The sequence below is a fragment of the Epinephelus lanceolatus genome, chromosome 18 (genome assembly GCF_041903045.1).
Source record: "Epinephelus lanceolatus isolate andai-2023 chromosome 18, ASM4190304v1, whole genome shotgun sequence".
NCBI classification, from domain to species: Eukaryota; Metazoa; Chordata; class Actinopteri; order Perciformes; family Serranidae; genus Epinephelus; species Epinephelus lanceolatus.
Window position 1 is genome coordinate 9,084,951 of NC_135751.1, and position 14,716 is coordinate 9,099,666.

The following is a 14,716-nucleotide window of genomic DNA, read 5'->3' on the forward strand; positions in this document are numbered from 1 at the left end:
CACAAGTGATCGGACTTATTTTGGCTTATTACAGATGATTTCTGGACAGGTGTTTGTGTGTGTGTGTGTGTGTGTGTGCGCGCGCGCACAACTGAGTTTGACTGATGACCATGACTCTCCTGTTGCGACGGAACAACTTACACCCACCTCAGATGTTTTCTGGAACATCATCACAGAATTTATTATTCATGTATAGATCATATGCATTTTTTATACGCATTGCACATTCCTCATACTGTGAACATTTGCACATTTTATCCTCTTCATTTTAAATACTGTGTGGGTCTTTTCCATTTTTAAACATATATATTTTACTTTTATTTCCTTATTGTGTAATCAATTTTATATTTATGATTGATAATTGACACTTGCAGTACTTGATTTTATATCTCTGTTTTTGTGACTGTTATGCACCAAAATTGGTGCTGATTCCGATACACTCAGAATGTTGATTATTTTCACATGCAATGACTGCATTTGTCCTGAGGGGGGAGCTCATGTGCAACGAGAAGGCCTCTTAGATTGCAAAGGAACAGAGTGTTATTGATAAACTATTACTAGCTACACATAATAAACATCAGAAGAAATGTCTTCAAACTTAAAATATTCAAAACTGCTTCACTCAGTCTTGTTTTTTAATCTCATGCTGTTTCAGAGTAAAAACCTTTTTTCTTTTGGGACTTATTTTGAAAAATAATGAAAAATAAATATATAGTTATCATCGGAATTTTGTTTTCCTGCAACCGTAAAGAAGATGAAGAATATAGCATGAAGCTGACTAAAGTATGCATAAACACATTGTTGGTACCGGGCTGATATTAAGTTTGGCATCTGGTTCCTAAAATCTGAGCTGCACTGATAGAAAAGTCCCCACCCATCTAATTCAGCTGGTAAATATGTGGCACCAGTTTCTCATTACACTTCTCAGACAGTGATGGGGGAAGTATTCAGATCCTGTACTGCAGTAAAAGTACTGATTGTACGAATACTCTGTTACAAGTAAAAGTACTGTACTGAAAATGCTTCTTCAGTAAAAGTATGTATATGTATGAATAACCAGGAAAATGTACTTTAACTATTAAAAACAGAAAAATGTCTGCTGTGGCTGTTATACTGCTATATATGATATCATAAGATCATTCTGACTCATGAATTACTATGAAAGCAGGATTTACCTGTTCTAGTTGGTTGACGTGGAGCTCATTTTGAATTTTTAAGTAATTATTATTTTTTTTGTAGATTAATCTGCTGATTATTTTCTCCATAAAGCGACTGATTGTTTGCTCTGTAAAAACAGTAACGACAGTGAGAAAGGCCGTCACAATGACTTGAGCCCTCTAGTGGTGGAAAGTTAGAGTTACTCAAGTACTGTACTTAAATACAATTTTACAACTTAAGTATTTTCCATTTTCTCCTAGTTTCACTTTTTTTTCTATACTTTCACTCTATTATCTCTCTTAGGGAAATACTGTACTTCTTACTGCAATACATGTATTTGCTAACATTAGACACTGCAGATTCAGATTACTAATATAAACTGTCATAATATTATGTATTATTATAAATGAATTTACCAGCAGTAAAGTCATTATAGTAGCACCCCCTTTACCAGCTGCAACATTTAACACATGAATGCATCAATAATTATGATTCAATAATATATCATATATTACTCTAAAATGTGCTATTCTGTATTCGGCAATACTTTTCTTTTAGTATAAATTTGAATGCAGCACTTTTACTTGTAATACAGTATTTCTACACTGTGGTATTTTTACTTTTACTTCAGTAAAGGATACTTGTACTTCTTCCACCACTGTATAACTCCAAGAAAATTCTCAGAAACCAAAATTAATGGGGCATCAGTAGCGTAGTGGATAGTGCCGGCGCCCATGATATAGAGGTGATGCCTCGCTGCAGCGGTCGCAGGTTCGACTCCGGCTTGCAACCCTTTGCTGCATGTCAACCCCCACTCTCTCTCTCTCTCTCTCTCTCTCTCTCTCCCTCTCACCCCATTTCACTCTGTCCTGTTCATTAAAGGCAAAAAAGCCCCAAAAAATAATCTTTAAAAAAAGAAACCAAAATTAATAAATAAACATCAAAGATTCTGTATGACATTTACATGATTAATATATTGTTCTGTAAAGATATATCTAAGTAATGGCATCTCGAGCAGGAAATAAAGTCACGCTACCTGTGGGTGTGTGTGTTACAGTCTGAGTTTATCTGTGGTTTGTTGTGGTAAGCCAGACTGGTATATGGCTGTTACTGCTGATATTGGGGGCGGCATTGTTGCAGATGTGTATTGCCTACCCTTCATTCCCCCGCTTCGGTTAACACTGTTAGCCCTGTCAGCACTGGTGCTGTTGCTTACGCTGTTTATGGCAGTGGTTCCCAACTGGTCCAGCCACAGGGTCCAGATTTCTCCTTAGTCAGTTGTTTAAGGTCCACACAGTTTAACACACTCAGTGTCATACTTGCGTTGGCCATGTCTTCGAGCTGGTTTGCTGTTTCTGGCAAGTAGCTGCCCATTAGTCACTTACTCTACAGCAGGAAACAGCACTTCACAATAAAAGCTATGTTTTGGAAATTCACTGTATTTCAAAATATAGTGTATTTTGAACAAAGTTGACACATTTGCGAGTCACTTGTGGTCCATTCAGATTCTTTTAAGTATTGTATAATTTCCTGATACAATAATAAATATGCTTTGACAACCTCTCTGAAATTAGAACCTTTAGCAACACCAGATTTCTTATAGGACTTTTGTATTGTGTTTTACTCAGTTGCCCTCTATGTCTATAAAAACATTATTATCTTCTTATTAACTGCTTTATTTATGTTCCTATTTCAAATAGACTGTTTCCATGAAGTGTTCTCACTGATACCAGTACTGTGGTGGAGAATGTGTTCTTTGTGTTTCCTCTTAGAGCCTGCTAGAGGTTCCTATAGCATCTTTTGTGTTTCCTGTATGGACGGCTTAATCCCCTTTAAGAACGCATGACCCACATTGGCCAGTGTCTTTATACTGGTTTCTATGCTCTCTGGAGAAGACACACTGTGTTTATTGGTTTCTATGCTCTCTGTGGAAGACACAGTATGTATACTGGTTTCTCCTAGGAGGTTTCAGTTCCAGGATGAGGTGACAAGACTGAGGCCTTGCTGGTTTGGTGATACAATGGTGTGTTTTCTGTTAACTGGGATCAAACAGGAGGTGAACTGGATTGTAATATGCTGTAGTACTGCTGGTGTAACACATGAACCATGTGACCCAGTTAAAGGCATGAGAGTCAGAGGGTGATTCAGGAGGGCTGGAGGAGTAGGAGGTCAGTGAAGGCATCACAGAGAGGACAGGTGGACTAATGAGTAGGGATAGACTGATAGTTGTTGAATTATTCATATTCATAAGAGATAGTGACCCCCAGTGTCAGTGTGGTTGGTACAGAAAACCCTGCTATGATCTTTCTGCTATTTAATCTGTGTAGTGTTCAATGGAATAGTTCCACATTTTGGTAAATATAAAAAGTGAATGGGAAGATCATACTATACTAATACTTTATTCCATGCAAATATAATTTATTTCTCCTTTTTCCCTTTAGTGCTGCTATTATATAGTTTGATCTATTTATTACCCACTTTATGCTTATATTCTATTTTCACTTTATTATCAAATTGTTAAATCTATTCACACTAGTTCTGTGTGTGTAGCGTGGAGGGGACTACAACTACATTTCATTGTGCTTTCTTGTACTGTGTAATGACAATAAAACATGGAACTTACAATGATGGCGGCCATTTTGTTACAAGTTAGTCAGCAGTTCTGTTGTTGTTTTCACCGAGACATCGAAGTCCGTTTTGTTTCTTTAAAGAGAAATTGACTCTGTCTCTTAAACTACATCCAAACATCCATCTGGAGGGAGCTCGGCGTAAAACTAATTGAATAAGATAATTATATTTTCATATTGGGATATTATATAATAACTCCTGGATCAACACAACAAAACATTTTAAATGTCTCTTTCGTGTTTCATTGTTAAAATCTTTCATTTGTTTTTGGGTACATTTTTCCTCAAATCTAAATTATGATCCTCCATTATCTAGTTTTGTTAATGTGACAACAAACAGTTGATTCAGTTTAGAGAAGGATTATGTTTTTAGTTTAATATTTGGGGGGAAAACATGTTTACTTCTGTAAATACTATAGCAGGCATCTAAGTATCATTTTGATTATCAGAAATCCCGTACAGCATCAGTCTATCTGTACTCGTGGGGTGTTGTTGGGGTTGATGTGGGGAGGGGACTGTTGGGAGGTTATTTAATAGAAACACGACCTTACCACATCCTTCCTAACACACTGTGTGTCTGCTGAGGTTGATTATAGAGAGGTAAAATCAGATGTAAGCTCTATCCTGAAAAGATAAAGGTGGAGGCAGTCAGTTGCTCTGCTGACTCACAGAGAGGACACACACAGAACATTTGTTGTTGCACACAATGTAAATTATCAACAAAAACTGGGGGGGTCATGCTCAGATATCAGGGGTGGGTTTGGGATGGCAAGACAGATGGATAAACTGAAGTTATCCAGTGATATACCGCATCATGTTGTCCTTCAAAACCTTATTTAAATTTGATGAATATAAAAGGTATATACTATGGAGCCTCCACAGTATGATAGTAGATCCATAAATGATTCATCCAAAAACAATAATTTCAATGCACCAGGTAAACTGTGTCACAAAACTATTATCTTACGTACAAGATAATAAGATATAAAATATGTAAACCAGAATTACTGCCTCCTGCTTGTATGCCTTGACGAACACTCAAGTTGCAGTTACAGTTTACATCCATGTCTGTCCAGACTCATATGTAGCTATGAGACAATGCCTCAAGTATGGATGTTGCTGCAAAGAAGATACATATTCTAAAACATCTCCCCCCTACAGCACAGAAGAGCTATACAATCAGCACAGTTTCAAGGTGGACACCCAAGATCAGTGTCACCAATTCAGTATCTGACCAAATGTCTCCCCTTCTGTTCCTGAGTTATGATGTTTATTAATGGCCAGTACGATGTTTTTGCTAAATATTATGTCAAAGTGAAATTGACCTTTGACTTTTTGGATATTTAATATCATTGTTTGACATTTTTGTCCTGTAATTATGTTATAATTAGTGCATGAATTCTTATGGCCAAAAACATGTTTTGTGAGGTCACAGTGACCTCAGATCACCAAATTCTAAACAGTTCATCCCTGAGACCAGGTAAACGTTTGTGCCAAATTTGAGGATATTCCTTCCAGGCTTTCTTGAGATATTTCCTTTGTGAGAATAAGATGGATGGACTGTGCGATTTTGGGCTGTCCCACTATCTTTGGTCGTGGCTCTAAAACGTTGGTCCTACATCAAACAGGGAGAAAGGTTCAAGGATGGCTGTTGTCAAGGTCTTGCTATCAAAGACAGCCTGGGATAAAATTCTGACAGTGTCAGAAATGTGGGATGACCACCCCACTGTGTGACTGCTGTTGCGACCAACGTCTACTAACCAACCAATAGAAATGTTTATGTCATGTAGGAATCTTTGATAATAGTGTGAGATGAATCATAGCATGTAAAGAGAAAGAAGTATCTGAGAGCAGAGACATGTCATCAGCAGCGCTCTGATGTTTCAAATTGCAGAAAAACAAGAAAAGAAACCTCAGGAGTCCCACAAACATCGTTCCAATTCACCTCCCAAACATTAGTCAAAAAATGTTGCTTATGAAATGTCTCACCACCATGAAGGGGTCGTCCTAACAGCATCAGAAGGTGAGAATTTGGGCCTAAATATCTGACTCTGGTTTCCGTCTTTGTGTTTAAAATTAGTAGGACAGCAAATAAATCTCACAGGGAGATCTAGTTTGGATTGATCACCGCAGATTTCTAGCCCGACATCACCAGACCAAACTGTAAATGTGAATCAGTCTGGAGTCTCTAAGACCATATTTGATTTCCAAGGGACAGGTCATCAACATGTGACATAGCAGTAGGACTGGGCGATATATTGATATTATATTGATACTGTGATATAGAAGAAGATATGCTTTATTAATCTGCGAGGGGAAATTCAATGTTTTCACTCTGTTGTCATAAACACACAGGCCTGACAAACACATACATGGTCAAACAAGACTTATTCATGCATTAAATGGAGAGTATAAGAGTAAGGGGGCTGCCCATGGACAGGCACCCTGAGCAGGTGGGTTTTTGGTGCCCTGCTCAGGGGCACCTTGGCAGTCCACACTCCATATCTGGTCTGGATGGGGACTTGAGCTGTGACCCTCTGGTTCCCAAAACAAGTCCCTATGGACTGAGCTACTGCTGCCCCAATATGAGACTAGATATGGTGTTAGATTCTGGATATCGTAATATTGTAAGTATTGTCTTTTCCTGGTTTTAAGGGCTTCTTTACAGAAAAGTGATGTAATTTTCTGATCTTATAGAAGTCATTATATCCACATTACTGATGTTTATTTATCAAATATGTCACTGTGTAAATATTGTGTGAAAGCACCAATAGTCAACCCTACAATATTGTCGCAATATCGATATCAAGTTATTTGGTCAAAGATACTTGATTTTCTCCATATTGCCAACATAGCGCTGAGCATCCAGTGACTAGGCCACAAGTATGGCCAACACAGCTTTCCTTACAAGAAAAGTTTTAAGTGTTTAAGTTTAAGCTTTAAGTGTTGGTCTTTAAGCAAAGCCATACTGTGCAGTTTGTTACAGCAGCTTCAATAAAAAGTCACACATCAGCTGCAGCCACCTTGGATGTTTAAGAAAATCCCTCAACAGCGCTCCTTGTTACAGTCTTCGTCTAAAACAAACCCTGTATTAAACAAGCGGTTGTGATTGGCCCAGCACGTCCACAGCAGAGCTGGGACCAGCAGCATCTGCCAGAGCAATAAATCGTGAGCTTGCAGATTCCTTGAGCTCCCAGGCAAAAAGATTTCACCATGCTCAGCCATGTAAATGGCCCTTACACCATTTCCATGACAACTGAGCAGCCACATCATCTGAGGAAAGCCATGACGTCTGGTTCAAAGTTACAAAAAAACAAATAAGTGTGTGCAGGTGGTGCTCCTAAGAATCAGACTGAGCATTGGATACATGACAGTTTTTCAGTACTCCATGATGCAGACACAGTTTGTGTCAGTACTACGATCAGTACTGAGGTTTGAGCCCAAGTGTTGGACTGAATGAAAGGGCTGCAGCTGTGGAAGCTAACATCATACTGACTGCTGGAAACATCATTCACATGAGGACAGAGTTTATAGAGACTGAGTGAGGGGAGCTGGAATGAGGAAGTTGGACGGAGTTCAGCATTGAAATATTTATTCATCTGTGAAGTCATTTGGCCCTGAGAAACGACTCAGAGTCAACAGAAGAACAAAGACATGTTCCCTTCTCTGCTTCTCCTTTAAAACTCAACAGAAACACAGTAAAGCAGCGCTGCCAAGCCACGGAAACATTTTAAGAGCTTCTGGAGTTTAAATAAAAACAAAGCTCCAATCAGACGAGCTGAGTACGTTCACTCCCTAAAACTGTAAACAGTCTTTCCTTTAACTTGGCTGAACACCTTCAGGCTTCAGTAACAGACAGAGAACATACATAACAGAAGATTATATAACACCTCTATTCACTCATACTCCAGGCCTCAGGATGTGTTGACCACAGACACAAACCTGCTCTCTGTTTAAATCCACAGAGATTTATCCAAAGCTATAACAACAATAAACTGACTATTGACAAGGGAAAAAAACAATTCCAACACCAGGAGTTGCCTCAATAACCCAGAATTCAGTGCAGCTACATGATATCAGTGCCCTGGTGAGCAGACTCTGGAGATATGACGAGAAGAGAAAGATACATACTCTAAAACTTCCGCTGTAACAAGACTATTTTTGTGTGAGCTTGGCTCCATCAGCTACCTCAATTTAGATGTCTTGCAGGATCAAAAGTCTGGATCCATGAAGACCTATGAGCTTTATTTTTATTGGAAGAACACTTTTGCCAGTGTGAAAAAATAAGATCCTGTAATTCATTATAATGAAAACTTTTCTTGAAATAATGAGTTATTCTCTAAAAATAATGATAAATCATCTCCAAATTATAAGTAAATATCTAAACATAATGAATTACTATGTCAAAGAGTTAGTATCTTAAGATAATAAGTATCTCATAATACTGAGAAACTTTCTTAAGATAATGACTCAATATTTCAAAAACAATGAGGATCAATAAGCCTCATGTTACTATGAAAGCATTATTTTGAGATACTAATTCATTATTTTAAGAAAGTTTGTCATTATTTGGACTGGATTCTGTTTTGTGTTATGTCATTGTTATTTTATATTATGATGCTTTCTACTTTTAATATATTTATCTTTCAGGTTTGTGGTTCTCTATGACATCTTGCCAAAGGACTGCAGTTGCGAAAACTGGCACATTTACAGTAACACTGTTGATTAATGTGTACTGTCCTTTTGTAAATAAAATAAACTGAAACTGAATTATTTCAGTACTAAATTTTGGAGAAACTGAGACAGACTTTCTGAAGACACTATTTTTTTTATTTTAAGATGGGTTTTGCATTATTATAATGCTACAAAATTATTCTGAGAAAGTTTCACATTATTTTGAGATTCTAACTCATTATGTTGATAAACTTTCTACTATTGCTAATACATGAACTCATTATTTTAATGCAAAGTCGTCATTCTGAGAAGGTAAATGTTTTTCATTAAATTGATATACCAAGTCATTACTTTGTCTTTTATTTTTTGAGACCCTAATTTATTAATTGGAGAAAGTTTCTTATTATTGTTATACTGAGCCATCATTTTGTGAAAGTTTCTCATTATTTGGAGATACTAAGTCATTATTGTCATTATTTTGAAAATGTTTTATCATTTTTTTGAGATACTAATTTATTAATTTGAGAACTTTTCTCATTATTTTATTATTAAGTCATTATTTCATAAAAATTTCTACTTATTTTGAGATACTATGTCATTACTTTGTGAATGTTTCTTATTATTTCAATACTAACTAATTATTTTGACAAAGTTTTTCATTATGACTTGCAGGAGCTTTTTTTTCTCTCCCACCAAACTGGCAGAAATGGGCTTCAATATTTCTTTTGACCTGATTTGTTGTTGTTATTTTATAGATATTTTTTTATAGTTATTTTTGTTTTGGTTATCCGGGACCAAAAGAAACTCCTTTAAGAGTCAGTGGGTCTTTCTCAATACAGTTTGAACTTGTATCCTTCTGAGTTGCAAATCCAGACTCTGGAGGACAGGAGGACATGATACAATCACTTAATCCAACTTGTAACTCTAATGTACATTGAGAATCAAACTAAATTTAACATCATACGCCCACCCTGCTACTGTTCCTTTTTATTGATATGTCAAGTATGTTATTAATGTTTATTGCAGTGCGCTGAGATCTGAACACACGAGGAGCCAACAGTCCACAAAGGTCCAATAAAAACATCAACTGTAACTTCACCTTCAGACAAACTAATGTAGCAGCAACAAATTTTATATTCACACTCTAAGAACAAAGTTTATCTTTCAAAATTGATCAAATCAACTCAAATCAATTAAGCATCTTTAAAATCTTTAAAAACTATTGGAGTAAATATCCAAATAGAAACTGTTTTGATAAATTGAACAGCGATTTGAAATCCAAACATTAATTTAACTTCATTTGGTGACACAATAACAGTGGTAGGATGGAAATGAATGGGAATAATAGCCTGTGAGATGCTAGCTTGGCTAACTTTGTCGTGGGGTTATAAACTAAATAGAAGAGGGCATTCAAAAAAACCTATCTCAGGTGAGAGCAAAGAGCAGAAGACCCTTCACCTCCCATCACTCTGCAGGACTGAAGCTTTAGCAGCTCCCCCTCACATCTGCTGCACTTTCATTTCATGCAGACGACACACAAAGGATGAAACAAAATAAAACAGAGCAGGAATTGGATTTTTTTTTCTGTATTAGCATGCATACAACATGTCACATGTCATGCCACGGTACCACACAGAGAAGGTGAAGTTTACACTGACCTCTGCTCCTCCTCGATCTCCTCCTTGGTCATCATCGTCTCAAACTTGCTCTGTTTCTTTCCAGGAGTGAACTTCACTTGTTCTTCAGCTGCAGCCACATCTGACACACGGAGAGAGACACAGAGGGTCAGTGGTGGAAAGTAACTAAGTACATTTACTCAAGTAGTACAACAAATATGATGTACTTTGCTTGAGTATTTCCATTTTATGCAACTTTACACTTCCATTCCACTACATCTCAGAGGGAAATATTGCACTTTTTACTCCACTACTTGTATCTGACAGCTGAAGTTACTTTTTAAAAAAACCCTACTGTCCAGTGAAAACCATGTATCTCCAGATGTGTTGATGTTGAATGTTTGTGATAAAATGAAGTACTTTTCCTTATGTTAAGGATCTCAGTGCTCTGTACCACTGCAGACAGAGAGTGCACATTATTGAATTAACTCATTTAAACATCAGAGACACTAAAACCATTGAACTACTGTGAACTAATGAGGTGGTAATTGCAGGGTGACAGCATCTCAGATAATGTTCAAAGCCAGTTTACTAAGAACATGTGGAGGATTATGTGTAAGTAACTTAAATGTATGAGACTCCCCTCCTTGTGTTGATCTCCTGCCACCAGTAGGGGCATATTTTAGAGAGTAGGAACTCACAACCCATGCGCTTGTATGGGTTGGAGGATTTGTTGGAACGAATGGTTGATAATACCGTGTACATGCACAACACACACACCTGTCGCTCCACCTGTTGGAGGGATAGAAAGCAGATTGTCAATGGGGACGGCGGCTGTTGTTCAGAGCAGCCAAGTGCTTTAGCTGACTGTTCAAGATTAAGTATCATCCTCCTAAAGCAGATGGCTGCTGCACCTCTATGCACGCCTACTGATCCACTGATACAGCACACACAGACACACACTGAGGAGACAGGAAGTAAACAACTGGTTGTCATGTGGCTGCTGGGCGAAAATTTCTTGTTTTATAACAGTTGGTTGCGATGCACAAAGAGCATGTTTAATCATAATAAATGTATTTATTGTTTTAATGTAAATGTACTGATTTTTAACCAGAAAAAACCATTCACACTCACATTCACACCTACGGCCACTTTAGAGTCAGCAATTGACTTAAGCTGCATGTCTTTGGACTGTGGGAGGAAGCCGGAGTACGCTGATACCCTCCACACAGAAGGGTCCTGGAAGGGTCCTCTTGCTGTGTGGTGACAGTGCTAACCACTGCACCATCATACTGTCCTTACATATTTCAATTACATATAAAATTTCCATCCAACTGAATCAAGTAATTCTGAAGTAAACCAGAAAAAAAAACATTTATCTAATAGACTATTAGAATTAATTTAACTATAGCTCACAGAATTTACCTAATTTACTTTAATAATGTTTATGTAACTACTGCAAAAAAATTCTATGCATTTTGAAACAGATTATTACAGTAAATTCAATATACGCAACTAAACCTGTGTGTGTGTGTTCTGAATATGTCGCCTAACAGCTCGACTCTGTGGGCTTTCCCTGGAAATAACTTATCTGTCAAGCACAGCTGCTGACGTCTGCCTGCTACAAGAAGCTGTTTCAAGTCTGCCATGTGTACAACAATTACAGTGAAGAAGTTGTTGTTCTCAGGCTTCTCAGGCAATGCTAGTACAAAAATTTATAAAAGGAAAGACACGCAAGTAAAAGCTAAAATCCAAAACATGAAATAGTGCAGAAGTTAAAATATAAGAATAAATTAAAAATATCTATGAAATAAAATAGAATATATATAAAATAAAATGTTACTTATATAAAATAGGGTAAAATAAAAATCATATAAAAAACAGAACAGAAAAAATACAGTTTTAATATAACATATATAAAAATAGAATAAAATGACAAAAATATAAATTATATATTGTGGTAGATATAAATATATATGTATAGTGGGGTGTGTGCAGTTATAAATAGGTAGTAGAAGTAGTGTTATGTGCCAGTGCAGTGTGAGTAAAAAAAAAAGTTAGTTATAGTAAAATGCAGTGGTACAAGGTATAGGGTACGTATTACAGCAGTAAGATGTAAAAGACTACAGCTTATGTGTACAGGGCTCATTCTAAATTGTATTCCTATACTGAAAGATTTGTGTTCATCCCTTTGAAATACTTTGAGTACACAGAAAAAAATACACTGGTGTTAATTTGTCTCACAATACCATGTGACTTCCTGTCTGTGGCTCTCAGCCCAGAGCCTATTGGTTCCTACTGATTTACTATTAACTGTGACTCTGTGGAGAGAGCACTCAGTGGCAAAATAGAAGCACTCTGTAAAATCTTGGAGTATGAAATATGAAGTACATGGTAACAAAAAGTAAAGATGCGCAAATGTCTCTAGTTTTTGCACACATTTCATTGATCAGAGGGCGATGAGCTATCTTACCGTTGTTCAGGACGATCTCTGGTTCTGGTTCAAGCTCAAGTGATTCCTCCAAAATAGGTTCAGGGGTTGGCAGACGGTCCTCTGTAGATCCAGGGATCAGCTCAGGTAAGGACTCCTCAACAGGTCTAGGTTCAAGCTGCTCGACTTCTTCAGATACCAGATCAGACTCGACCACAGGCTCTGGATCAGGCACTGCAACTGGCTCTGGGGCAAGTTCAGGCTCTGATACTGGTTCTGGCTCTGAGATAGGTTCTGGTACTGCAGCTACTTCTGGTGCTGCAACTGGTTCTGGAACAACTTCTGGTTCTGGCACAACCTCTGGCACTTTGACTGGTTCTGGTACTTTGACTGGTTCAGGGACAGGTTCTGGTACAGGTTCTGGTACTGTGACTGGTTCAGGGACAGGTTCTGGTACAGGTTCTGGTACTTTGACTGCTTCAGGGACAGGTTCTGGTACTTTGACTGCTTCAGGGACAGGTTCTGGTACTTTGACTGGTTCAGGGACAGGCTGGAAAGACAAAAGATTTTCAACCTGTTAACTTCTGTCAGAGATAAAAGTGACGGTTGATCTGAGCAGCTGTTTGACATCACTTAGGCTTGTTTTAATCGGTGTTTGTTGATAATGTCTCGACTGAGTGTGATATGGCTGCGTAACTGAGAGACTCAGAATGTCCTGAAACAGAAGACAACAGACTCACACTTGTTTGTAACCTACTACAGGAGTAGAATATCAATAATTCACTCTTTGTTATTTTAATTTGGTGAAGAAAACTGTGTTTTTTTGCATTCCTTCAGTGAACAAAGAACCTAAATTTTTTTTTGATATAGATAAATTCTACTTTCTTATTTTAAAGAGTTGGTTGGGATTCACAAAAGACACACAATAACACCAACAAACTACTAATCAATTGTATCATATCGTATCATACTGTACTGTGTCATATGACATTGTAATGCTTGCATGATATAGCATCGTATTGTATCGTATCGTACCGTACCGTATCGTACCATACTGTACTGTATCATATCATATCATATCATATCGATGTACAGTATCAGTGGATATGTCGGCCAATAAGAAATTCTAGAGCTGAAAAATTATGTTTACCGTCTTTTAAAAACAGTTTGTCCACCAGAGACTGGCTCCTTGATACACTACAAAATGCTTCTCTCACCATATATGTATTGGCCTCAGAATTGCAGAATCCAGTGACCTTTAAAAGAACTTTTTCAGGCCTCAATTAAATGAATAATGGGGGAAATCCAATTAGGTGTGTCAGTTCATGGTCCTAATACTGCACATGCTGGCGAGCCAAAATAGAGTGGAGCCTCAATTAATAAATTCATGGGAATTTCTTTGAATTTAGGAATAATTGTGATCAACAGTGTGATCTAAATTTGGAATTTTATGTATTTATTTTATTATTCTTGATCTTATGTACTTTGTAACTCTTGTTTATTCTTATGATTATTATAAGTCTGTGTTCCATGTTCTGTGCTATATGTGTATGGCTTGGCCAGGACACTCCTGTAAATCACACTGTTCATCTCAGAGAGGCCCTTTTACTATAAGGCCATATTGTAGGTCAAATCCTTCACTTGAACAAAGACTGCAGTAACAAAGATATATTAAATATATCATTACTTGAGGTGCTTGTAATGGGATCATATTAACATGTGAGCTGTTGATGTAGTGCTAGTAGAGGTGGGTGCACTGAGTAGATGGGTCGGTTACCAAAGAGGAAGTGAACTCCTATGGCATTCTGGCTGATAGGTGGATATACTGTTAACAGCCAGAATATGGATTTACCTGCATGTGCCCTCCACTACACCACTGATGTGAGAACTCTGACTGCTCATCTCTGACCTCTAACAGACTAATGCTGCGTGGGAGTCACTGATGTCAGCTGCAGCTCCTCATTGAGGATCAGCCGTTGCCTGCACATGACAGCAGGACAAATAAAACCCTCTTCAGCATCCACTGACCTGTCCTCTCCACGACACCTGCCAGCTCACATATACGGTATATATATCTATCTATTTTTTCAATGGCCTGCCTCGCTGATCGTTCACATAGATCCACCTGTCTGTGTCTTTTGTGAAGTGCTGAAATGGCAGAGATTGACATTTGAGCAGCAGATCTGGTTACTCCATCAGCCTCTGTGATC

The 14,716-nt window shown here is 37.6% G+C and overlaps 1 protein-coding gene across 3 annotated transcripts in view; it reads right to left on the bottom strand.

Annotated features, from left to right (window-relative positions):
* LOC117268910 (uncharacterized) overlaps positions 1 to 14,716 on the bottom strand; it is a 39,370-nt gene that overhangs the window by 5,280 nt on the left and 19,374 nt on the right. For 2 of the 3 annotated variants that reach the window (XM_078161275.1, XM_033645665.2), the window contains exons 2-3: positions 12,549 to 13,056; positions 10,118 to 10,217 (exon numbers count right to left, since the gene is read on the bottom strand). In XM_078161275.1, coding sequence (XP_078017401.1) covers positions 10,118 to 10,217; positions 12,549 to 13,056 — 608 coding nt within the window. Of the gene's footprint in view, positions 1 to 4,336; positions 4,410 to 10,117; positions 10,218 to 12,548; positions 13,057 to 14,716 lie in introns of all 3 variants that reach the window. The other variant, XM_033645663.2, reaches the window with a different exon arrangement.